At 36.6% G+C, this 27,212-nt stretch overlaps 1 protein-coding gene across 1 annotated transcript in view; it reads right to left on the bottom strand.

Moving 5' to 3' along the window:
• sdk1a (sidekick cell adhesion molecule 1a) overlaps positions 1–17,873 on the bottom strand; it is a 637,737-nt gene extending 619,864 nt beyond the window's left edge. The window contains exon 1 of the mRNA XM_056453953.1: positions 16,843–17,873. Within this exon, the coding sequence (XP_056309928.1) occupies positions 16,843–17,203 (361 nt within the window). The 5' untranslated portion in view covers positions 17,204–17,873. The remainder of the gene's footprint in view (positions 1–16,842) is intronic.
• Between the last annotated feature and the right edge of the window lie 9,339 nt (positions 17,874–27,212).

The following is a 27,212-nucleotide window of genomic DNA, read 5'->3' as shown; positions in this document are numbered from 1 at the left end:
CAAAATTACAGAGTTCACACCAGATATACACACAGCAAAGTTCTTTTTCATTGTTCACAACCCAGGCTTATTCTGAATACATACCCCTATATACATTTATGGAGATCGCCAAATACATCCCAGGAGCTACGTTTTTTTGCAGTTTTTGTTTTCGCGAATCAGCTAGAGGGCGCTGAGTACACTTTTTCAGATCTCAAATTTTTCTTGCAAGTGCCATTCGCAGCTAAATTCACTAGAGGCCACTGATAACTGACAAATCGACGGATACCCCCACCCACCCCTTTTCCCTAAACCCAACCGACAGTGTTTTCAAAAGCAATCCACAAAAAGAAAAGTCCTCGCGGCAGCCTGATTTATACCACATTTTCAGATTTTACCACATTCTCACCCTGATATTTACATGTTTGTTTTATTTTTGCCTTTTGTTTTTTTATCTTTCTAGATCGTTCTTCGCCGGAAGACGTTATGGTCAACTCAACTCTACATCACAAGTTTGCCGACGTACGCGACGAGCCATTGGACAAACCGTCCATACGGAGGTAAGCGGTCATCTGGTTAGCGTGAAAAGGAATGGCCTTATACCGTCTCATAGCATTTGATTTAAAGACGTAATGCAGCCCTACATTCCTCTGGATACATAATTCGTGATCTCTAGAAATGTATAGGGCTACGTTTTCAGAATGAGCCTATGTTGCTAAAAAAGGTTGAAACCGCTCTGAAATACATACACTGATGTACATTTATATACTGTTAGTCAATGTTTAAATAAATATGTACATTTGTGTATGCTTTCCAGTCAATGACAAAATAAGCACAAGCTCTGCTAAAGGTCTTATTTATTCATATAGCACTTTATACAGCACATTTCCTGGACCAATAGTCTTTTTTAAAGTGTTTACCAGTCAAATGTCAACTTTTCATAAACGCAATTTTAAACCCTCTATACTTAATTCTGTCCTGCTTTTGTACGAAATTTGAAAGTTATGCCACAAGTTCACAACAGTCTGTACTTCAGTCGCTTAAAGCGCCTTTAATTACATTATTTTAAAAGTATTATTTCAGTAATAGGTACTCTTTTAAAAAGTATACCAGTGTGCTTTGTCATAAGGTATATAATGTGATATAAAGTGTATAACATTAAGTGGAAGGCAACAAGTCAAAATCAAAATGTGTTTCAAACGCTGCTAGATGCTGGACATGCCAGTGTAATTTGACTTTCAAAGTGAAAACGAAATTGAATTTTGGTTCCCACAAAGCAATGTCTAGGCTGTTGAAAGGTCACTGCTGGCCATGTGTTAGCAGAGCCCCATTATCTAGCATGAGTCGAGCTTGTCCAGCGTCTATAATGCACAATAGCTGAAAGCGTGCCAGCTGAACCTCAGGATTTAGCTTATTAGCTTGCATATGGGAGTCATTACAACCAGGAGTACTGTTATTGTTCAAAGACTTTTATTGTTGCGGTAAATTACAAGCCTGCCAGGAATCGCAACAGGTGACTGCGCTCTTTAAAATGCACTCTAATGTCAGCTAAAATAACTGGAAATCAAAAAGCCCTGCCTTAACCTGTTAGGGATTGACAGTCAGACAGGCTGAGCAACTGTTATCATCTGATAAATTATTCACCACAAACATGTCTGTTGTGTCTGATGAACACAAACGGCTCGACAGCCGGGATCCCCTTGAATGTTAAAAACATGACACAACTGACACATTTTATGTGTGTGAACCAGCCAGAGTTATCAGATCAACAGAGAAATTGTACCCAGTGGATTATATATCTATTCTTTAAGATAAATATGAATCTCTAAAATGCAGATGTTATGAGGATCTTTTAAGCTAATTTATGTAGTAATTATTCAGTGTTTTATGTGTAAGCCAACACTTTGTTTACTGTTTAAGTTTTACTATTTCCATGTTCTTTTCAGTTTAGCGCCTTACAAATACAACCTATAGTGCTACGATATTGAACACAATTTGTTGCATTGTGTCTACTAATAAAAGCTCTTTTACAACAGTTTCATGTTTGCACATTTCTAGAGATACTGTCAGTTAAGGCTGTGTGACATTTATTGTCTGTGATAATATCATAATTGTTTTTTAAACAATGTGTGAGCTGTTATTATCAAGTTTATCACTCACGTCGCAAACAAAAACACACCTCGTGAGCCTACAGCATTGGCCATAATGAACTCTAAATAGAAACAGCCTATAATTTAAGTTAAAAAGAAAGATAAATATAGATAAAGATAAAGGGTTATGAATAATGTTTTTCAAATATCAGGTAATAATTGTTATTGAAAAAAATCAACACCAAAATAATAATAATCCCCAATCTGCCAAAAATTATGGTCTGTGGCAGTGATCTCTCCCTCCAGCTGTCAGGACAGTGCTGGTAAAAATGTTGCTTTTTCATTCATCCAATGTAGGGGTGCATTCGGTACGGTTTGGAATATGATAAGTCCATTAAATAAACAGCATACTGTCAAATAAAAATAAAGAAAAAACTTTATGATACACTATGACAAAAGGAAAATACAATACAAAATGAAAACAATAAAGCAAAGATACTACTAAAATAGCAGTGCTGCACATGTGTTTAGCAGTAGTTTTCAGTTACATAAACTGAACAATGTAATCAATTATACACTGATGGGTTCACTAATGGGACATTTACTCACGTCAAGCCTTGTTTCAGTGCATAGACATACATTCTAACATGCACAGAGCCAGTTCAGAGAGTAATTAAAGAAATGGGGGGAAATGTGAAATACACTATTTCAAGAGTTCCCACTTAGATATGCTTGGCGTATAAAGCTGGTTTGGCATGCTGTCCCGGGAGAGAACCCTGAGCTCGGAGATCTTTGAGCCCAGGGCTCCCGACCGGTCGATAAGCATATCAGGGGATCCGAGATCAGGTAGGTCTCGAGAGTTCCCCCTTTTGAAAAGGGAGGAAAGGAGGAGAGAAGGGGTGGAAGGGGGGATTCTTCCAAATGAAGATAAAACATTAGGGAGAAAATGATCCATTTATAGTAAACTAGGATCGCTCTGATTGGATTATTACTGATTACAGATGAGTGGCCAGACGTGCTCAATCATATCACGTGCTCCTCTCGAAATTTGGTTTATGAAACTTCACTTAAACTTAAATGCAAAACTGAAAAAACTCGAAAAATTCCCATTTGCATATTGAACTGTGGAGGTTGTACCAAATGGTTCAATGTTATATTTAGTATTGCAGCATTCGTATTTTAGTAAAATCTTATTGTGAATAAAACTATTACAATTATACCATTATTACTATCATTTTCTTTATTATTGATTTGTGTTTTTTTAATTGGTATAATCCAAATAATTCAGTTAAATCAAATAATTTAAAAAGTCTTACAAAATGACTTTTCGGGGCGTACACTGTATAAAATGCAGGATTCCACACAATTCATCCATATTGTCCAAACACAAATCAATTAAGTTAACTTTACAGATTTAACAAATGTAAGTGGATTGAACATAAAAAAATTAAGTTGGCTCAACAAAATCTCAAGAATTGAGTTGTTACAGTACATGATAAATAAGTAGTTTAAACAAGCAACAAAAAGAAATTGAGTGTAAATGGGGGTAAATCATTTGAGAGATCAAAATAAATAATTCACTGAACCAATTAGTTCAAAAACACAATCATTTTAAGAAATAAATTATAACATAAAAACATGATACTTAATAAAAACAATGTATTAAACACTTATTTTAACTACAGTATAAGACTACACTGTATCATAGGAAAGCAGACTTTCGTCAAAAGACTTTTTCACATAGAAGAAAATCTCTTTGACATTTCTTGCTGTCGCTTCCTCATTTTTGAACATATTTGTTGAGGTATATATTGTATATACATAACCCATAACACACGCCTGTTTGAGTGATATTGATTCATTATGCTTGAAAACGAACTTCATTATGATTTACGACTCACAAATTGTCAAGTTTATCCCTAAGGATACATGTTATGAAGAAGTCATTTTTCTGTTCATTTGTACAATCAATACATGAAACCTGTTTCATTTTAAATCTATCTATGTGAAGTTCTTTCACCCCATTAAATCACATTGGATAATCTGAGTCACAATCAGCAAACTCAATGAGAGCACTGGCCTTTTATACTCAAATGCTAAAAAGCTCTGCACTCCAGATAGTAGGTCTAATTAGATATAACGTGATAATATTTGAGGAATGACGAGACACAGTGTTATGATTGTTCTTAATTAAAGAAGTTCAATTTGTGATTCCATTCCAGAATCATTAAATACTTCTAGCTTCACTTTCTGCTTAATGTGTTATTTGTAACTTTGGGTAAACAGCTTTACCATACTGCTGACTTCACCACAAACATTACTTCAATTTTCTTCCGACTTCAAATGTATATATTCAATTTCATTACATCTAAACCCTGGCAATAATAAATAGCAATATATTTTACTCTAGATGAGATTTGAAATGCATCTCAATCTTGGGCCGATCCCAATTGAACTTTTTCAACTTATGAACCAAAAAAATTTGCATTCTGTTGCTCTTTCCAAACCAATTCTTGCCTTTCTGCTGAAAGTATGTCTCTGGATAAAAAGGTTTCATGCATACAAGAGTGGACTCAACAACATTTTCATACTAGATTAATCAAGGCATTGCCTAGTAATGAACTTGGCATGTTTTCACACCTAGCCTCAGTTCATTTGGGCAATGTGTAACTGCACTCAGATCTGTACAAAGACAATCTATCCAAGATAGCCTGAACGAGGTGGTCTCGGCCCAGTTAAAAACATACTCTAAAGAAGTTTAATACAATCTAACCCAACAGACTAACTTCACCATAAATGAGCAACGATGATGAACAATGAAACATAAATCTTATTTAACATAACATGTTTCATAACAGCTGTCCAAAACATAAAAAAACAGCTGAAGCCTTGGCTCTTGCTTAAAATCATACAAACACAGAGACTCTGTCCATCCATATTGATGGATAACTGATATGCTCTGAATTAGGGCTGCACACTATTGGAAAAATCTAACATTGTGATATATTTTATTCTGCGAGATATATATATATATATATATATATATATATATATATATATATATATATATATATATATATATATATATATATATATATATTGTAATATAAATAGAATTCCATTAGATTAGTTGCATTAATTATTTGCAAAAATTGATTGGGATGATTCTGTGAGGAAGTGCATCTGCATAAAATATAAGAAACAGTCTACAAGCATAGATAAATTCAATAAAGAAAAAAATGCTAATTAAATAAAAAGCGTTTTATTGCTTTTTGAGGAGTTGAACTGTATTCAGATATACAGTAATTAAATAATCAAGTATAAAATAATACTACACAGTCTTCGTTTTAAAAACAATTCAATAAAATTTATCATTTTTATTTGTCAAAGTTACAAACAGTACAATTTCCTAAGCCTTAATGCTTTTAAAATCGGTCTCAAAAAGCACTTGCGCAATGATCAATTATAATACAAACTTAACGTTGTGTAGACTCACGATATGAATATTGCGAATGATCACATTGCGATATTGATGCTGAAAAGAAATATTGTGCAGCCCTACTCTGAATCTAAGAATATAAGCAAGTAGGCGTGGGACGACTACCAGGTTTAAGCTTTGGAAAAATCAAGGTTTTAACCACCCAAGAATTCTGTTATACCGTTCCTAAGGTATATGTAAGTTTGTTTTTTATCACATGTTTTTCACAACTTTTTTTTTTTTAGGGAAACAGTATCTCCAGCAGAAAATGAACATCTACATCAAAAGCCACTGGTCCAAAATATTTTAAATGTTTCTTAAAATAAAATATATTGTGTTCAATGGGGGGAAGGAAGTTGTTTTTTACCCAGACATTTAAAAAGAACCTATTTTGAAGCAGTCATCACTACAGTGTTTCCTCTAGGATTTTTTTCCAGCTGTGGCGGCAGACTCTGTTGGGCCTTTTACACAGTTCTACCAACTACCTGTGGCGTTATTTCATTGGCAAATGTCGTGAGCGCAGTATTACAAGTCGAGATTGCATTTATGTAATACGAGCATGCGAATCTCTGCGCTCGAGCACCGTTTTCCTCTGTTCGTGCACAAAACTTCCTGCGAAATACACGCTGCTCAAGTGCAGATTTTCTTGTGCGCTCTCAAACGCTGCTGAAGTGTGATTTAATGTGTTTATTAAACGAGTATGTCTCCAACACTTATTAGATTTGCTAGCAATATTTATGAATGTCTCCAATAGACCTACAGAGCGGCATTAATGCGTCCTGAAGTGAAGTGAAATGGCTATAAACTCCAGCAAGATAAAGTCATCGTATGCGGAACCATAGACCATAACCTATAAATAAAATATAATTATGGAAATTGTGTTCGTCACAACTGAAAGCTACGTCGTGTTTGCTGGCCTCACGCATCACGCAGCCCTGTCTGTCAGTCAGTCAGTCAGCACGTCACCTGGGGTTAAACAAATAACACACAGCACTACTACGATTACAGAAAAGTTATAATTCACTTACCTTTTAATACGCTTTAGTGCGATTATAACCCGCTATTTAAAAAAACGGCTAAATGTTTTGAATGACAACCTGTAATGTAGCCATGGCGGGATAAATTTTGGTGTGGCGCCCTGCCATGGAGGAATGAATGTAGCGAAAACCATGTCGTGATACCGTGAAACCGTGATATTTTTATCCAAGGTTTTCATACCGTCAGAATCTTATACCAGCCCATGCCTATCCGCTTGTTAAGTCGTGACGTATCGGTGACGAATGGAATACTGTTTCCGGGTCCAAACCGCTACTCATTTGAATTGAGAAAATATTCATTTATGGCCACTTTTTAGTCCTATCACACTTTAAAGTGAATTTTATATGAAATCATAGCGTACACATCCGTCTCTGGACTTGCTGCATCACAAATACCAAAATTTTAACAATTAAAAAAAATTTATCACTTTCTGGTCATCTGATATTAGGCATGGATTTATACATTGCGATAGTGATTTTCGAAACTATTACATCGCTTTGTAAACGTTTATTATTACCATTTGATGAGTTTCCCCATATAGTCTGATATAGCACTTGGACCCGGAAGCCGATTCGAGTGATGTCACACTTAACAAGCGGCTAAGCAAGTACACTCAGATCAATGAAATGAGTGTTTCCCTTCATGTGACAATTTTCGTTTCCTTTAGAAATATTGTGAAAGCAAACCAAACCAGAAAGAAATCTGCAACATTGCAACAGCCTAGTCCTTGTTTTGGAACAAAGCACACAATCTGCAGAACTGAAAACACCCATTTAATTGAACAATGTAAAATGTCAAAACAAATTATCTCCATAAAATATCTCAGCATTGTTCTGCTCAAATCTGTCAATCACTTTCTGGTTCAACCGATAGCAAAACTTTGGAACATGGTTACTGTAGCAGACAGGATGAGCATTTTGGAATCATGACTGCCAAAATGAAACAGAGTACAATGAATAAGACAGAAACCTAATCAAAGTGGTTTTGAAATGCATTTTAAAAGCAAAACAGCATTATGTTGTATTATATAATGGCCCAAAACCATCAAGAAAGAAAGAAAGAAAGAAAGAAGAAAAGAAAGAAGATTAAAATAAAAGAAGAAAGGAATAAGGAAAGAAAGAATGAAAGAAAGCTATTATTCAGACTTACAATCTGACTAGGCAGTTGTTGAAAGCAGTTCAACATTTTGATCTATCTCTTATCATTATTATTATGACAGATCACTTAAACAACAATGACAATTTAAAAAGGTATTGACGCATGTGGCATATTCAAAACCACACTGATTACAGATTGCTCATGATTGCTTTGACAAACCCTGATAACATAATGACTCACATCTTGTTAATTGTGAAGAGATGAGTTTTTGTCAAGTGCCAATAGAGGATTAGTGCGGCTTTCTTAGGATGACATTGAGTTTAGAAGAAAACAAGCCTTTCTTTTAATAAATGCTTACATTAACTAGCAAATCACTATTTAGCAAAAAAAAAAAACATCAAATACATTCATTCATTGTTTGCTGAGCTTGTAGTAAATCCTTTGTAAAGCATCAAATCTGGTCATAGGAATTAATTCACCTCACAATTAGCCAGAAACGCAATCAAAGTTTTAAAAAACACAATCAAGAAAATAAAAACTAGCTAATTTACCAGCCTTGCTTGTTGGAAAAACAATTCATAATTTAATTAACCTTTATTCAAACAACGGACGTGATTATTAACCTTTCTTTAAAGCAGCAAAGGAAAGGGAACTGGGGAAAAAAGGCCTTTATGTTAAGCAGCTCTGACACAATTCGTCATGCCAGGAGTACTCATCATTTTAATTTAGAAGATAGGAGGCAATTCCTCAACTTTGACATGAAATACTGTGTGGTATCCTTCACCTGGACGGGCTGGCAGCACTGCACAGCTGTGAAATGAATGTCTGCTTCTGCATTACATGCATTCACTATGATTTGTGTGCAAATCAATAATCAAAATGATGGCAGCAGGGCTCAACCTCGAGTAGTTCATATGTTTTATTCGTCCTGTCAATATTTTCACTCACCCCTCCACAATTTTTTTTTTCAATTTTTTTTTACAGACAAACAAACAAATAAATAGTAGCAGTTAATTTTTAGATTGCGAAAATGTCCATAAAAGTCACCGTTTTCAGCATCTAAGTAAAAATTTAAACATCAAAAGCTGTTAAAGCAGAGAGCAAGGTCCCAAACTGCTATTCAAAAGCATAAATAAACATATAAACGCATTACAAAGGTAACACTTTACAATGTTTCCATCTGTTAAAATGTGTTATAGGTGCATTACTAAGGATGAACTAAAAATGAACAGAATGATATGATACATGTATAAAATATGCTAATATAACCAAATATGTTCAACTGTGAAACATAATAAAATATGTCCATTACCCAAATAATGACATGTCACTGTTTTTCTTCGAAACAATGCATGTCCCGTTTTTAGATCTCTAAAACCCACATAATGCCATTAAAGTTAACAATGGTTAATTTGCGATTGGCTTTTGCGATTGTGTATGCGCTGTTAACTTTTACATATAGCTGCACGGCTGACAGCATCTGGCTATTAAATGAAGGATTAAACAGAACCTCTCGTGCTTAAAAGGTGTAGATGTGGCAAACAGTTACATGAAAACTCAGTCCCACAGACTTTACATTGAATGCTTTAGTTATTTTCATAGTGGACATGAAGCCAATGGAAGTCTTTTATCCACTGTTCGAAAAGTGTAAACGGTGGATTAACATTGACCACATGATCAGTAATGAGATGTGCCATTATTTGTAGCTTTAGGTGGTTTCTAAAACAAAATCTGTCAGTGTTGTTTTCATTCTCATCTTCAGCGCTTTACATTTTCGTGGTTGTCGCTCCCTGTCATCTGAAGCCAGAAGGCATTGACTGAGTGATTGACAGCTGATTTTAACCAATCCATTCGCATTCAGTTCTAGAGCAGTGGGCCAATAAGAAAATGGCGAAGGCGGGGCAAGCATTGTGGCCTTTGTTTACTGCAGCAAGTTGACATGGCAACAGTTTTAAACTATTCCTGAGCACTGTGTTTCAAGTGCAAAGATGCATTCTGTGTGAATGCTTCCTAAACCCGCGCATGCGGTGAACATTTTGACGTTATGACAGACGTTTCTGGTGAAATACCTGCCGACAGCACATTTTTCTGCAGTTTTGTTTTCGCGAATCCACAAGAGACCGCTGTGTGCGCTTTTTGAGATCTCAAGTTTTCCTCGCGAGTGCCATTTGTGCCTGCTGTTCTCTCGTAAACCCACCAGAGGCCGCTGTCGACTGACTTTTTGACAGACTTTTAGACAGACTGAGCAAACGATTGACTGACCCACCCTCCCCCTACCCTAAACCCAACCAATTTTATCGATTGACCCGCCCACCCACTTCCCTAATCCCAACCAACACATTTCAAAAGCAATCCAAAAAATTAAAAGCCGTCATCGAGGTCAACTCCTCTCTGCGTCTCAAGTCCACCGATGTACATGGCGCGCTAACGGGACAAACTGGTTGCAGCCAGAATGCCATCCATACGGAGGTAAGCGGTCAGCTGGTAAGCGGAAAAGGAACGACATCACACCACCCAGTGACGTTCGTTTATAAAATTAAATGCAGCCATATGTACCTCTGCCTACCAGAAACATCTGTAGGACTACATTTTCAGAATATGCCTGTGTTGATTATAAAGTTTTCATGCCAGTCTTATGAACACCCATTCAAGAAAAGTGTTACCAAATTACATTTATTTATTATTTATTTACTTACTTACAATTTTTCATATGATCACAAACTAGTTGTTAAAAATCTTTAATCTACTCCAAAACCTCTGATGCCATAATGTACAGTAAGCTGAGTTCACAACAATATTCAATACACAGCACAAAGCCAATGTTTGCGAGTCATTAAAATCCCATGTACAGTTTATGAAACTTGACTTTTCTATTTCAGAGTAGCGCATATTCTTCAGCTGCAGAAAGACACGGCAGAAAATGAAAAAATTTAGCTGTTGCTGATTGCACAGATGGCGAAGCAATGAAATTTAAAAGTTTACAGCCATAAATGAGTCGGGTGGATGTGTCTGCTGGCACATCTAGCAGATGATATACAGGGCACAAGCGCTTTCTTGTGGATGAAACTACATTTACCTGCACAATGCTCTGGCACAAACATCATTAGCCCAGAGACCTTTCTAGAAGCACGGCAGGGGATTGTGCACCTGCTACTGCTTGACAAACTCCCTCTCTGCCCGGGTGTTTGGTTTTAAGGGCACTGTGGTCCTTTGCCAGATCCAAGCAGCCAGAAAATTTAACTGCCAGCAGAAGTTTATGATTTGAGACAAATATAAGCACCTGCAAAAAGCTAGATTTGCCCAGGTTTTTCCTCGTCAACATGAGAAACAAGACAGTGGGAAGCTTTGATATTTGTTTCAACCTATTAAAGAGTTAGTAGTACTCAAAGTTCACCCAATCAGAATTTACACCACATATCTTTTCAAACACATAAGACTTTTATTTACCTTCAGAACACAAATTAAGATATTTTAGATATTTGTGCCTACATTTGAAGTCTATTAACCCTTCAGCATATTCATAAAAAGTTATGGATTAGTTCACCCAAAAATGACAATTCTATTAGAATATTCTATTAAGACATTTTAGATTAAATCGAGGGCTCTCTGACCCTCCAAAATGTCTCTCTGACGCTTCAAAATGGCACACTAATGGTTCCAAGATGTTCAAAGTCCAGAAAAGGAACCAAATAACATTGGCAAAACATTCCGTGACTTCACTGGCTAAACTGGTTCTGGTCAGGTCAGGGTATGCATTTACTGAGGGAAGTACAATGTATTGCTATTAGAATCAGCAGCACAACATGCAAGTGTAGTATTGCCCGACGTAAATGAGCACCCTGATCTGATGCCAAAAGCATTGACAAACAAAGTCAGATTTTTTTGTATGGGTTTGGCATACAAAATAGTTCTTGGAGCTTTGTATGATAATAGTTGAACCACTGAAGTCACATGTAAGGTTTTGCCAATGTTTTTGTTTCCTTTTCTGGACTTTGAACATCTCTGGACTAGGCATGGGCCGGTACAAGTTCTTGACGGTTTGATAACCTTGCATAATATCACGATTTTATGGTATTGTGATTACTGCTCTAAAATAAGTTCTTTTTAAATGTCTGAGTAAAAAAAACAACAATTTTTCCAACATGAACACTGTATTTTAGGAAACATTTATAATATTTTGGAAGAGTAAACATGTACAGCTCAATAATTAAAATAAATTATTGACTTTTGCTGTCTTCATTAGTTTCAATAGCAGATTTCTTTACAACACATAACAAACCCTTACATACACCTCAGGAATGGTATAACAGAAAATATTAGTGGTTTTAAAATCTTGACTTTTCCAAACCACGGTAAACCTTGAAACCAGTAATTGTCCCATGCCTACTCTGGACCATTGCTGTCTATGGAATGTCACGCAGCTCTTAGATTGAATATAAAACATCTTAAATTGTGTTTAAAGTTGAATTAATGTATCAGTGTTGGGGAATGACATGAGGGTGAGTAATTACTAACCAAGTTTTTATTTTGGGTGAACTAACTCTTTAAAAAAGTGTTATGCAACATCTTTTTAAGGGACATAATCACTTTATTAATTCCTTTATTACGTATTATTAATTTACTAATTACCCCCTGTACCTTCATTCACTATTGCCTACATATACTTTCACTCTGTCATCGTGGTCAACTCCTCTCTGCGTCTCAAGTTCGCTGACATACATGGCGAACCACTGGACAAACTGGTAACATTTGGAAAGCCGTCCATACAGAGGTAAGGCGGTCAGCTGGTAAGCGCGAAAAGGAATTGGGTCATACCGCCCCGTAGTGTTCATTTTCAAGATTAAATGCAGCCATACGTACTTCTGGCAACATAATTCACATTCTCCAGAAATGTATATAGGGCTATGTTTTCAGAATAAGCCTATACTGATGCTTTTGGACACAATTGCAAATAGATGTCCCCACCAGTATTACCTTATTGAAGGGTATAAGGAGCAATTTTCACAAAGCCAATGTTAATAGCATTCAAATTTGGATGCAAAACTTAATCGCACTTGCCCGATGTAGTTCATTCGAGCATCTCACGTCAGCATGTTTGGGCTTCCCCAAGAACCACTGAGGTTTATTCTTGTCTGTCACACCTGCGCATTTCAGCTTTCACAAAAATCAAAGAGGTTCGTTATCAAGCATCAACAGGGTCTATTTGAGCTTCTTTTTATGACATCTAATCAATGTTTATATGTGAATAAAAGCCTAAATTAAATCTGTTAATCTCATAAAGCGATCATGTCTCTTCAGAAGTCTTGGATTATACTGCCTGATTCATATGGATTTATTTTTTGATCTCTTTATGAACGGTTTGGAGCGTCATGGGTGAGCAGACTTTCAATGGAGTCTCTCAGATTTTATTAAAATAATTTTGTTTGCGTTCCAAAGAGATACACATTTCTTATAGGTTTGAAACAACAGGAGGATAAGAAAATAATGACAGAATTTTCATTTTGGCATGTACCTACCTTTAAAAACCTAACCCTAACATTCAGATGTATGCATACATAAAGGTTAACATGTCAGCCGCATTCCAATACTAGCTCTTATAATCTTGCTGGCTCCCCAATGGCTCCCCAATTCAGATCAATAATATCTAGCCCATTCCCAGAACAGTGTTGGGAGCTCTCCAAACTTCAAAAGACCTTGACACGGGACTTGAGAACTGGCTGACACTGCATGCACCTCCACAACTCCACTTGAACCTTTAGAAATTAAATAAAGTATATAAACTTTGCAATTAAATACAGCCACTGTGTTACGGTAACTAAATGCCTCCTCACACACAAAAGATTGTCTGCTTTAGCATTTCTCTGTTGATGGGGTCATCGCATTATCTGAAGAGAGCATTCAAACGCTGCTTCCGTATGTTCAATGTTAATTAGTAACTTCAGCGGTGTATATGAAGTAGACCTTGGAGCAATTGCTTTCACAGCATTCGATGTACAAAAATAAATAACAGATTGGTCATTTGATTTATTCTTTTAATGATGTACCAAGATAGGAGATATTTACATTTCACTTCAAAGAGAATCTGAATATATAAGACTATGTATTGGCGAAAGTATGGTCACAAGACTTAAAGGGATAGTCTAACCCTAAAATAAAAATTTACTCAACATCTATTGACCCTCAATTGTTTCCAAACCTTTATGAGTTTCTTTCTTCTGTTGAACAAAAAAAACAAGATATTTTGAAGCATGTTGAAACAGGTAACCATTAACATTCATAGTAGGAAAAACAAATACTATAGAAGTAAATGATTACCAGCTGCCAACGTTTTTCAAAATATCTTCTCTTCCTCTTCAAGGAGGTCTCTGTACACTTTTTAGTCCGCTATTGCTGCGCACTCGAGTGCGATTGCTGCATTCACACCTGCCCAAATGAACCGTACTAAGAGGGAAAACGAACTCTAGTGCGATTCAACCGAACTAAATAAGGCAGTTCAATTCAATTCAATTCAATTCACCTTTTTTTGTATAGCGCTTATACAATGTAGATTGTGTCAAAGCAGCTTCACATAAAAGGTCACAGTAAATAGGAACAGTGTAGTTCAGTTTGTAGTGTTTAAGTTCAGTTCAGTTGAGCTCAGTTCAGTGTGGTTTAATAATCACTACTGAGAGTCCAAATACTGAAGAGCAAATCCAACGATGCGCAGCCCTACAGATCCCGAACCATGCAAGCCAGTGGCGACAGCGGAGAGGGAAAAAAAACTTCACTAATGGCAGAAGTGAAGAAAAAAAAACCTTGAGAGAAACCAGGCTCAGTTGGGCACAATCATATTAATTTCTCCGCTGGCCAAACGTCTTGTGCAGAGCTGCAGCTGTGAAGACACCCCTCATCTCTCAACAATGGCACTAATACAGATTCAACATGGTGAATCAGATGTACTACAACTAACGTGAGCTTAATATGGAAAACACCACAAAAAAAAATTGCAATAGACATTCACAGTTGCATTGACAGTTGGCTTGGAGTCAAGGCTCTAAAAGTATACTCATGCTTTACTAGTACTTAGTAAAGTTTGTGTAAATGATACTTAGTCATCAGACTATCTAAAGAGAACCATCAAAATAGAAAACTATTTTATTGTAGCTAAAAGCAAGTTTTAGGCTTCAGATCTGTCATTTATCTCATATTTATAGTTCAATCAAGTCAGCGTTTGTTTTTTCAAATCCGGAAAAACCTTAAAATCCCTGACTGAACATCTGTTTTGTTTCTTTTTTCTTTTCTTTTCTGCAAAGAAAATTGCTGCACACTAATTTGACGGTGCCTTCAGGAATGCAAATGGCACAAGTGACAAAAATACATGTATTGTGGGTGGAAAGAGCTTAAAGCAGGATGAGGTTTTAATTCAAGAGAATTTTGGCATCCTTTTCCCTTTTTTTTCAGATCATTTATCCTTTTGATTACGGGAAGAAAATGACTCTAATCTGTGGCATATTAAGGAATTAAAAATGTTCTTTTTAATGAGGCATGCTGTTTTGGTTATTTCTCAATAAAAATAATGTGACAGAGGCATAAAAGAGCCTGTCATTAATAGTCACACAAGACTGATCATTTCTATTATACCCCCCAATGTCTAAAATAACTAATTTCTTTTAAAAATAGCTTTAAAACTGACAAGCCATTCTATTGTGTTCTGCACACCTCCATCATTACAAAAATACTTCACAATGCCTAATGCAGATATACATCAAGAGCACTAACAGCACCAAACCTCACTTTTCTCAGCATGCCAACTGTTACTCTTGTTCTCCTGTGGCCCACTATGCATATGCACACACATCATATTCCCTGTATGAGAAACATTATGGCGGGAATCAAAGCCAAAGGATGCATATGCCATCTGTGGCCACGCATGCAGTCTGACCTAATGACACCTCTATTGTTCGGGTCCAGAGAGCTCAGCTCAACTGGCTGTTGCACAGACAGACAGATATTTGACATTCCATTATTATTAAAATCAAGTTTCACAATCTTATGACATTAGTGTTTAAAACATTGGCCATGAACCATTCATAATCTCCAATATGGCATTATTAGTTTGAATTATGGTATTTAGACCATTCTTCAGGGACTTCTTGGTGGTTTTTTCTAATTCAGATGTTATTGTTACAGAGAATAGTTTATTTTATTTTTATTTTTTTATTGTTATAGAGAATAATTAAAAAATTATGTAAAGCTTTTGTACTGTGCCAATGCTAATTTCTGAGATACAGTAGATTAGCCAAACTTGATTTGTTTCCGGCATCCAAATGCACCCTCTTTGGTTAACTTACTTTAAAACAGTTACTTCATAAGTTAATTTTTGCTTAATCACATAGTTAGTTTACTGTTGACCTGTACTAAATCTAGTCTTTATGAATTGGAGAAGAATGTTCATTGACATGAAACTTTATTTAGTTTTGATATTAAATAATGCAAAATGAGAGGGGGTCTATCAGCTAGGTAGTACATAAAAATAATAGAATAAATTGTAAAAAAAAAAAAAAAAAAGAAAGAAAAAAGAAAATGCATACGTAATACGTAATTGAAACAAACTTCCCTCCGAAAATACAAAGTATGTCCTGGCAACAGGTTGAATGAAATGTGAAACTCTTCTAGTGTTCTAGTGACTGAACTACTATTTTTCTTACAAAAACACTCCAATTATCGTTAAATTGGGTTTTTTAATCTACTGCTGCTAAATGTGACTTTATAAATGTAGTCAACGTCATCATTCCCAATATGTAGTTTAAGATGATATTAACATGTTAAAAAAAAATAATAAAACATTATGTTAACATGTTAAAGAATCACACAAACGATCGATCTTTAATAGTACACATTCAAATTAGTTTGCTTTTAACAAAACAACTTAATGTTAGTCTGTTCAATTCAAAGTTTCCACCAAACAATGTAATTACAATCAAACACAATATCAAATCTCCACACCATCCGTTATTACACTGATATCCCCCTCAAAACCTGGCGAGACATACGAAAGTAAAGCTTGTTTTGACAGCCTCATTTCAAGTACCTCTAATTGAAAAATGACCCACATGTCAAGCTGCAAAACTGGTTTACACGAAGCATCACAGCACGTCAAGTGTAAAAACGCTTTCTTACCTTGCGTGACCGCTCTCAACACGTGGACGTGCATGCAGAAAAACGCCCACCAACTCCAAGTGCACACCGCAAACTTTCTCTTCCCATTCCCGCTGACATTCCTCCCGGAGAAACGTGTAAAAATCATGGAAGAGGAAGAAGAAGCGCTCTTAAGATCACACATGATGGCATTCTTGTCCACGCGCGTGAGAAGTGCTGTTGAGCGGGAACGCGCTGTGTCTTTACGGGAACGGTCGCCTCCTGAGTAAACACTGTCCTCCTCCTCCTCTTTCAGCGCCGTGTTGTGTCTCCCGGCAGGTCTGCGTTCTTTGGACAGACCTGGGAACTGTCTCTCTGTGGCTTCACATCCACCGGCGTCCATACCGCTCTCTCCGCAAGTTTAACTCACGAGCGCTGACAGTTAGCAAACGTACATTCCAGTCCAGTCGAAAGTTCCCGCTAAATAACGCGCTTTTCATTAACAGCAGTTTAAATGCAGCTGCTGCGCATGATGCCCGCGAAAGCGCGCGATCACAGCACACACGTCATTATTATGGGTTGTAATTACACTTATGCATTACACTGATGACACCGCACTTTATAAACCTGCTTTATTTCCTAAAAGACTCGTCAGTTATCCCACTTTAAGAAAGCACACTCACTCAATATCTCCGGCAAGTCTCATATGAGATCCAGTTGCTGCTCCTGTTTGCTGTTATTTCAACATGTTGCAATATTTGCAAGTCATAAACCATCACAAAAATACTATCATGAACCAATGCACAGAATCCAGAAGGTTGCACGCATGCAGTCACCCCCCTAAAACTGTATGCGTACTAACAATTTGAGCTCTGATGAAGTGTCCGATGAAACGTCGCAGCGAGTTTGATTAAAAAGCAATCAATGTATATAGCATAGGTCTCCCGGCGTACTTTAGAAACGCAACAAGCGGCTGTTCGTAGTGTATAGGTGTGAGCTGAGCTCCGGCTCACAGCGAACTGAAAGCGAGTGAATGTAGTGTACAGGTCCAGCAGCGCACTTACAGCAACTTCCATTGAGAGCCGCAGCCGCGTCTCTCTCTCCCTCACTCACTCACCTCCGCCCCGCTAAAGACTCATTGGCTGCTGCTGCTGGAGGCGATACTTTATACAGTCCTTCTGAGAGATTCGAGTATTGCAGCAATGCCGTATATTTGTTTATGGATCAAAGACGAGGCATACCATTTCCGTGTCTGCTGCTGCTGCTGCAAAAAAGGATTTTATATACACAGACAGCATGCTAAATGCATGTGTGTTTTAATGTTTTACAGCACTTTTGGGAAAATAAAATGTCAAATATGGATGATATAATGTTTCATCGTGCATGCAGTGTATACACGTAGCTTATATTTATGTAAACATGAAGCAAAGTGGGCCTACCTATTACAATATATAAAGAATAAGTGATCATATTGTTTTAGTATTGCTTGAAGTATTAGTTCTTGTTAAAAAACTGGGGGAAATTTATTAGATTATAATTATAATTATATATATATTTTTTGTCATCAAATGTCTCGTTAAATGTATGACAAGAATGTTTGGTATTTTGTTAACTTTTCATTAAGTTACAATAACGTAAAAGAAAAATTACATTGTTTTCCAATATACAAATACAATATTTTAGCATAGCCATTTGAAAAGTATATATATATATATATATATTTATATTTATAAATATATATATATATATATATATATATATATATATATATATATATATATATATATATATATATATATATATATAAATGTATAAAATAAAATGTAAAAAATATATTTTTTAATTATATATATATATTTATATAAATAAATAAATGAATAAACTAGATATTAAAGTTTGAGGACAAACTTTATGGTGGCTTGAAAAGCCGAGTCTGAATTAGCATGTTACTAGCATGAATTAGCAAGTAACTAGCATGATTCTAACATAAATTAGCATGTAACTAGCATGATTCTAGCATGAATTAGCATGTTACTAGCATGTTTCTAGCATGAGTTAGCATGTTACTAGCATGTTTCTAGCATGAATTAGCATGTTACTAGCATGATTCTAGCATGAATTGGCATGTTTCTAGCATGAATTAGCATGTTACTAGCATGTTTCTAGCATGATTTAGCATGTTATTAGCATGATTCTAGCATGAATAAGCATGTTTCTAGCATGAATTAGCATGTTATTAGCATGATTCTAGCATGGATTAGCATGTTACTCGCATGATTCTAGCATGAATTAGCATGTTACTAGCATGTTTCTAGCATGAATTAGCATGTTACTAGCATGATTCTAGCATGAATTAGCATGTTACTGGCATGATTCTAGCATGAATTAGCATGTTACTAGCATGATTCTAGCATGATTTAGCATGTTTCTAGCATGAATTAGCATGTTATTAGCATGATTCTAGCATGAATTAGCATGTTACTAACATGATTTTAGCATGAATTAGCATGTTACTAGCATGTTTCTAGCATGAATTAGCATGTTACTAGCATGATTCTAGCATGAATTAGCATGTTACTAGCATGATTCTAGCATGAATTAGCATCTTACTAGCATGATTCTAGCATGAATTAGCATGTTACTAGCATGTATCTAGCATGAATTAGCATGTTACTAGCATGTTTCTAGCATGATTTAGCATGTTATTAGCATGATTCTAGCATGAATTAGCATGTTTCTAGCATGAATTAGCATGTTACTAGCATGATTCTAGCATGAAGTAGCAGGTTACTAGCATGTTTCTAGCATGAATTAGCATGTAACTAGCATGATTCTAGCATGAATTAACATGTTACTAGCATGATTCTAGCATGAATTAGCATGTTACTAGCATGTTTCTAGCATTAATTAGCATGTTACTAGCATGTTTCTAGCATGAATTGGCATGTTATTAGCATGATTCTAGCATGAATTAGCATGTTTCTAGCATGAATTAGCATGTTATTAGCATGATTCTAGCATGAATTAGCATGTTACTAGCATGATTCTAGCATGAATTAGCATGTTACTAGCATGTTTCTAGCATGAATTAGCATGTTACTAGCATGTTTCTAGCATGAATTAGCATGTTACTAGCATGATTCTAGCATGAATTAGCATGTTACTAGCATGATTCTAGCATGAATTAGCATGTTTCTAGCATGAATTAGCATGTTACTAGCATGATTCTAGCATGGATTAGCATGTTACTAGCATGATTCTAGCATGAATTAGCATGTTACTAGCATGTTTCTAGCATGAATTAGCATGTTACTAGCATGATTCTAGCATGTTACTAGCATGTTTCTAGCATGAATTAGCATGTTACTAGCATGATTCTAGCATGAATTAGCATGTTGTTAGCATGTTTCTAGCATGAATTAGCATGTAACTAGCATGATTCTAGCATGAATTAGCATGTTACTAGCATGATTCTAGCATGAATTAGCATGTTACTAGCATGTTTCTAGCATGAATTAGCATGTTACTAGCATGTTACTAGCATGAATTAGCATGTTGTTAGCATGATTCTAGCATGAATTAGCATGTTTCTAGCATGAATTAGCATGTAACTAGCATGATTCTAGCATTAATTAGCATGTAACTAGCATGTTACTAGCATGATTCTAGCATGAATCAGCTTGTTTCTAGCAGGAATTAGCATGTTGTTAGCATGATTCTAGCATGAATTAGCATGTCACTAGCATGACTAGCATGTCACTATCATGTTGCTAGCACCTTTCTAGCAAGATTAGCATGTCAGTAGGAAGTTTAAACTGTTAGCGTGTGTTAGAAAAGCTAGTCACAGTCTCTGGGACAGTTGCTAGGGTGCTGAAATTGGTTGCTAGGGAGTGGCTAGTAAGTTTAAAGGTAATCAGTGATTGGCTGCTGGCTAGACTGAGTTGAATGAGGCCAGACTCTAGTCTGTAGGACAGTCTGATGCAGAGTTATGAGCTCACAAAGGTTGATCCAATGTTAAGTCAATGGGAGTCTTTTACAATGGAAGTCTATGGGACAGTTGCTAGGGTGCTGTAAGTGGTTGCTAGGGAGTGGCTAGTAAGTTAAAAAGTCATCAGTTATTGGCTGCTGGCTAGACTGAGTTAAATGAGTCCAGTAAGAAGTCTGTAGGACAGTCTGATGCAGAGTTATGAGCTCACAAAGTTTGACCCAATGTTAAAGAGCCCATATTATGGGTTTTTGAAAATGCCCTTCCATGTAGTGTGGAACACAGCTCTAAGTGAAGTGAAATATCCAGCTAAGGCTTAAATCTGTAAGTGTACAGTGTTTAAAACTATTGATTCATCTATAAAAGAGTCGACTCATAGTGCTTCAAACGAGTCGCCTTGATAACGAGTCATTAGGTGTTTCGCGATGACGCAGCCACGAAACACAAGCCTCGCCAGTAGTTACGCGTGCAAACCAGGGAGATTTGAAACCTGCGGCCCCGCCCACTAACACAGAAAAAACACTAGACACACACACACAGACGCCGCCGGTCGAATGAAGTCACGCTGTGCTCAGATGGATAATATTGACAGTCTCTACCCAAAGATGAGTTGTTAACCTGGTACAGTACACGCGGTTACTCTTTATATTCTCTTATCACATGTAAGCCACGTTAAAAACGCGACGCGTGCCGCTTTGTTTACGGATTTAACGTTAAAGGCTTTTGTGAGCTCGCGTTCCACTGCCGTTTGTCGTTGCTATGGCGATCGATCGTAAGCTAGGAGACAGGAGACTTGTGTCACTTTCCCTAGTTCTTCTGAGGAGCGTTGTGTGTGTGTGTGTGTGTGAGAGAGAGAGAGAGAGAGAGAGACTCGCGTCGCTTTCCCTAGTTCTTCTGAGGAGCGTTGTGTGTGTGTGTGTGTGTGTGAGAGAGAGAGAGAGAGACTCGCGTCGCTTTCCCTAGTTTTTCTGAGGAGCGTTGTGTGTGTGTGTGTGTGTGTGTGTGTGTGAGAGAGAGAGAGAGAGAGAGAGAGAGAGAGAGAGAGAGAGAGAGAGAGAGAGAGAGAGAGAGAGAGACTCGCGTCGCTTTTCCTAGTTCTTCTGAAGAGCGTTGTGTGTGTGTGTGAGAGAGAGAGAGAGACTCGCGTCGCTTTCCCTAGTTTTTCTGAGGAGCGTTGTGTGTGTGTGTGTGTGTGTGTGTGTGAGAGAGAGAGAGAGAGAGAGAGAGAGACTCGCGTCGCTTTCCCTAGTTCTTCTGAGGAGCGTTGTGTGTGTGTGTGTGAGAGAGAGAGAGGGAGAGGGAGAGAGAGAGAGAGAGAGACTCGCGTCGATCTCCCCAGTTCTTCTGAGGAGGGTTGTGTGTGTGTGTGAAAAAAGCCTTACACTATGAAGCGCGTGTGCACTGTGACTACTTTTATATAGTTGATTACCAGCTGGGCATTTCACTCTGTCTCGTGCTGAAGCCTGTCACTGTCGACCAATCGCAGCAGGCTGTCATCGGTCCAATCAGCGCAGATTAGCTTCGCGCTGAGGAGGGGATTGGGAACAAATGAATCGCTGAACGATTCATATGGGAGTCGTTGGGATAATTAGGTAAAAATACATGCAGGTTATAAGACCATCAAAGTGTTTTATGACCTTGCATGCATATTAGACTGTTGTTGGAGACCCTTACAACCTAAATATGACCCTATTTCATGTATAATATGGGCTCTTTAAGTCAATGGGACTTTTGGGATTTTTCTGGGTCGTTTTTCGGAAAACCCAAGGTCGGATCAGTTAGAAAAGATATAGCAACCCGAGTCAGACCAGTTTGAAGGTTTGACGAAAGTTTGAAGTATGTAGCTTGAAAGGCCTAGGAGGAGATACACTTAGAAATTAGTCTCAGAAGAAGAAGAAGAAGAAGAAGAAGAAGAAGAAGAAGAAGAAGAATATTAACTAGATATTAAAGTTTGAGGACAAACTTTATGGTGGCTTGAAAAGCCGAGTCTGAATTAGCATGTTTCTAGCATGAATTAGCAAGTAACTAGCATGATTCTAACATAAATTAGCATGTAACTAGCATGATTCTAGCATGAATTAGCACGTTACTAGCATGTTTCTAGCATGAATTAGCATGATTCTAGCATGAATTAGCATGTTACTAGCATGTTTCTAGCATGATTTAGCATGTTACTAGCATGTTTCTAGCATGAATTAGCATGTTACTAGCATGATTCTAGCATGAATTAGCATGTTACTAGCATGTTTCTAGCATGAATTAGCATGTTACTAACATGTTATTAGCATGATTCTAGCATGAATTAGCATGTTTCTAGCATGAATTAGCATGTTATTAGCATGATTCTAGCATGAATTAGCATGTTACCAGCATGATTCTAGCATGAATTAGCATGTTACTAGCATGTTTCTAGCACGAATTAGCATGTTACTAGCATGTTTCTAGCATGATTTAGCATGTTATTAGCATGATTCTAGCATGAATTAGCATGTTTCTAGCATGAATTAGCATGTTATTAGCATGAATTAGCATGTTACTAGCATGATTCGAGCATGAATTAGCATGTTTCTAGCATGAATTAGCATGTTACTAGCATGATTCTAGCATGAATTAGCATGTTATTAGCATGATTCTAGCATGAATTAGCATGTTACTAGCATGATTCTAGCATGAATTAGCATGTTACTAGCATGATTCTAGCAGGAATTAGCATGTAACTAGCATGATTCTAGCATGGATTAGCATGTAACTAGCATGATTCTAGCATGAATTAGCATGTTACTAGCATGAATTAGCATGTTATTAGCATGATTCTAGCATGAATTAGCATGTTACTAGCATGATTCTAGCATGAATTAGCATGTTACTAGCATGTTTCTAGCATTAATTAGCATGTTACTAGCATGTTTCTAGCATGAATTAGCATGTTATTAGCATGATTCTAGCATGAATTAGCATGTTTCTAGCATGAATTAGCATGTTATTAGCATGATTCTAGCATGAATTAGCATGTTACTAGCATGATTCTAGCATGAATTAGCATGTTACTAGCATGTTTCTAGCATGAATTAGCATGTTTCTAGCATGAATTAGCATGTTATTAGCATGATTCTAGCATGAATTAGCATGTTACTAGCATGATTCGAGCATGAATTAGCATGTTTCTAGCATGAATTAGCATGTTACTAGCATGATTCTAGCATGAATTAGCATGTTACTAGCATGATTCTAGCATGAATTAGCATGTTACTAGCATGATTCGAGCATGAATTAGCATGTTTCTAGCATGAATTAGCATGTTACTAGCATGATTCTAGCATGAATTAGCATGTTACTAGCATGATTCTAGCATGAATTAGCATGTTATTAGCATGATTCTAGCATGAATTAGCATGTTACTAGCATGATTCTAGCATGAATTAGCATGTTACGAGCATGATTCTAGCAGGAACTAGCATGTAACTAGCATGATTCTAGCATGGATTAGCATGTAACTAGCATGATTCTAGCATGAATTAGCATGTTACTAGCATGAATTAGCATGTTATTAGCATGATTCTAGCATGAATTAGCATGTTACTAGCATGATTCTAGCATGAATTAGCATGTTACTAGCATGTTTCTAGCATGAATTAGCATGTTACTAGCATGATTCTAGCATGAATTAGCATGTTACTACCATGTTTCTAGCATTAATTAGCATGTTACTAGCATGTTTCTAGCATGAATTAGCATGTTATTAGCATGATTCTAGCATGAATTAGCATGTTTCTAGCATGAATTAGCATGTTATTAGCATGATTCTAGCATGAATTAGCATGTTACTAGCATGATTCTAGCATGAATTAGCATGTTACTAGCATGTTTCTAGCATGAATTAGCATGTTACTAGCATGATTCTAGCATGAATTAGCATGTTACTAGCATGATTCTAGCATGAATTAGCATTTTACTAGCATGATTCTAGCATGAATTAGCATGTTACTAGCATGATTCTAGCATGGGTTAGCATGTTACTAGCATGTTTCTAGCATGAATTAGCATGTTACTAGCATGATTCTAGCATGAATTAGCATGTTACTAGCATGTTTCTAGCATGAATTAGCATGTTACTAGCATGATTCTAGCATGAATTAGCATGTTACTAGCATGATTCTAGCATGAATTAGCATGTTATTAGCATGATTCTAGCATGAATTAGCATGTTACTAGCATGATTCTAGCATGTTACTAGTATGTTTCTAGCATGAATTAGCATGTTATTAGCATGTTTCTGGCATGAATTAGCATGTTGTTAGCATGATTCTAGCATTAATTAGCATGTAACTAGCATGTTACTAGCATGATTCTAGCATGAGTCAGCTTGTTTCTAGCATTAATTAGCATGTTGTTAGCATGATTCTAGCATGAATTAGCATGTTACTAGCATGACTAGCATGTCACTATCGTGTTGCTAGCACCTTTCTAGCAAGATTAGCATGTCAGTAGGAAGTTTAAACTGTTAGCGTGTGTTAGAAAAGCTAGTCACAGTCTCTGGGACAGTTGCTAGGGTGCTGAAATTGGTTGCTAGGGAGTGGCTAGTAAGTTTAAAGGTAATCAGTGATTGGCTGCTGGCTAGACTGAGTTGAATGAGGCCAGACTCTAGTCTGTAGGACAGTCTGATGCAGAGTTATGAGCTCACAAAGGTTGATCCAATGTTAAGTAAATGGGAGTCTTTTACAATGGAAGTCTATGGGACAGTTGCTAGGGTGCTGTAAGTGGTTGCTAGGGAGTGGCTAGTAAGTTAAAAAGTCATCAGTTATTGGCTGCTGGCTAGACTGAGTTAAATGAGTCCAGTTAGAAGTCTGTAGGACAGTCTGATGCAGAGTTATAAGCTCACAAAGTTTGACCCAATGTTAAGTCAATGGGACTTTTGGGTTTTTTCTGGGTCGTTTTTCGGAAAACCCAAGGTCGGATCAGTTAGAAAAGATATAGCAACCCGAGTCAGACCAGTTCGAAGGTTTGACGAAAGTTTGAAGTATGTAGCTTGAAAGGCCTAGGAGGAGATACACTTAGAAATTAGTCTCAGAAGAATAAGAAGAAGAAGAAGAAGAAGAAGAATAACTAGATATTAAAGTTTGAGGACAAACTTTATGGTGGCTTGAAAAGCCGAGTCTGAATTAGCATGTTACTAGCATGAATTAGCAAGTAACTAGCATGATTCTAACATACATTAGCATGTTACTAGCATGTTTCTAGCATGAATTAGCATGTTTCTAGCATGAATTAGCATGTTGTTAGCATGATTCTAGCATGAATTAGCATGTTTCTAGCATGAATTAGCATGTAACTAGCATGATTCTAGCATTAATTAGCATGTAACTAGCATGTTACTAGCATGATTCTAGCATGAATCAGCTTGTTTCTAGCATGAATTAGCATGTTACTAGCATGAGTTAGCATGTTACTAGCATGTTTCTAGCATGAATTAGCATGTTACTAGCATGATTCTAGCATGAATTAGCATGTTACTAGCATGTTTCTAGCATGAATTAGCATGTTACTAGCATGTTTCTAACATGATTTAGCATGTTATTAGCATGAGTCTAGCATGAATTAGCATGTTTCTAGCATGAATTAGCATGTTATTAGCATGATTCTAGCATGAATTAGCATGTTACTAGCATGATTCTAGCATGAATTAGCATGTTATTAGCATGATTCTAGCATGAATTAGCATGTTACTAGCATGATTCTAGCATGAATTAGCATGTTACTAGCATGATTCTAGCATGAATTAGCATGTTACTAGCATGATTCTAGCATGGATTAGCATGTAACTAGCATGATTCTAGCATGAATTAGCATGTTACTAGCATGTTTCTAGCATGAATTAGCATGTTATTAGCATGATTCTAGCATGAATTAGCATGTTACTAGCATGATTCTAGCATGAATTAGCATGTTACTAGCATGTTTCTAGCATGTTACTAGCATGATTCAAGCATGAATTAGCATGTTACTAGCATGTTTCTAGCATTAATTAGCATGTTACTAGCATGTTTCTAGCATGAATTAGCATGTTATTAGCATGATTCTAGCATATAATATCATGTTTCTAGCATGAATTAGCATGTTATTAGCATGATTCTAGCATGAATTAGCATGTTACTAGCATGATTCTAGCATGAATTAGCATGTTACTAGCATGTTTCTAGCATGAATTAGCATGTTACTAGCATGATTCTAGCATGAATTAGCATGTTACTAGCATGATTCTAGCATGAATTAGCATTTTACTAGCATGATTCTAGCATGAATTAGCATGTTACTAGCATGATTCTAGCATGGATTAGCATGTTACTAGCATGTTTCTAGCATGAATTAGCATGTTACTAGCATGTTTCTAGCATGAATTAGCATGTTACTAGCATGATTCTAGCATGAA

The sequence above is a fragment of the Danio aesculapii genome, chromosome 3 (genome assembly GCF_903798145.1).
Source record: "Danio aesculapii chromosome 3, fDanAes4.1, whole genome shotgun sequence".
NCBI lineage: Eukaryota > Metazoa > Chordata > Actinopteri > Cypriniformes > Danionidae > Danio > Danio aesculapii.
Note: the sequence above shows the minus strand (reverse complement) of the source record. Positions and strands in the feature narration are given on the sequence as shown.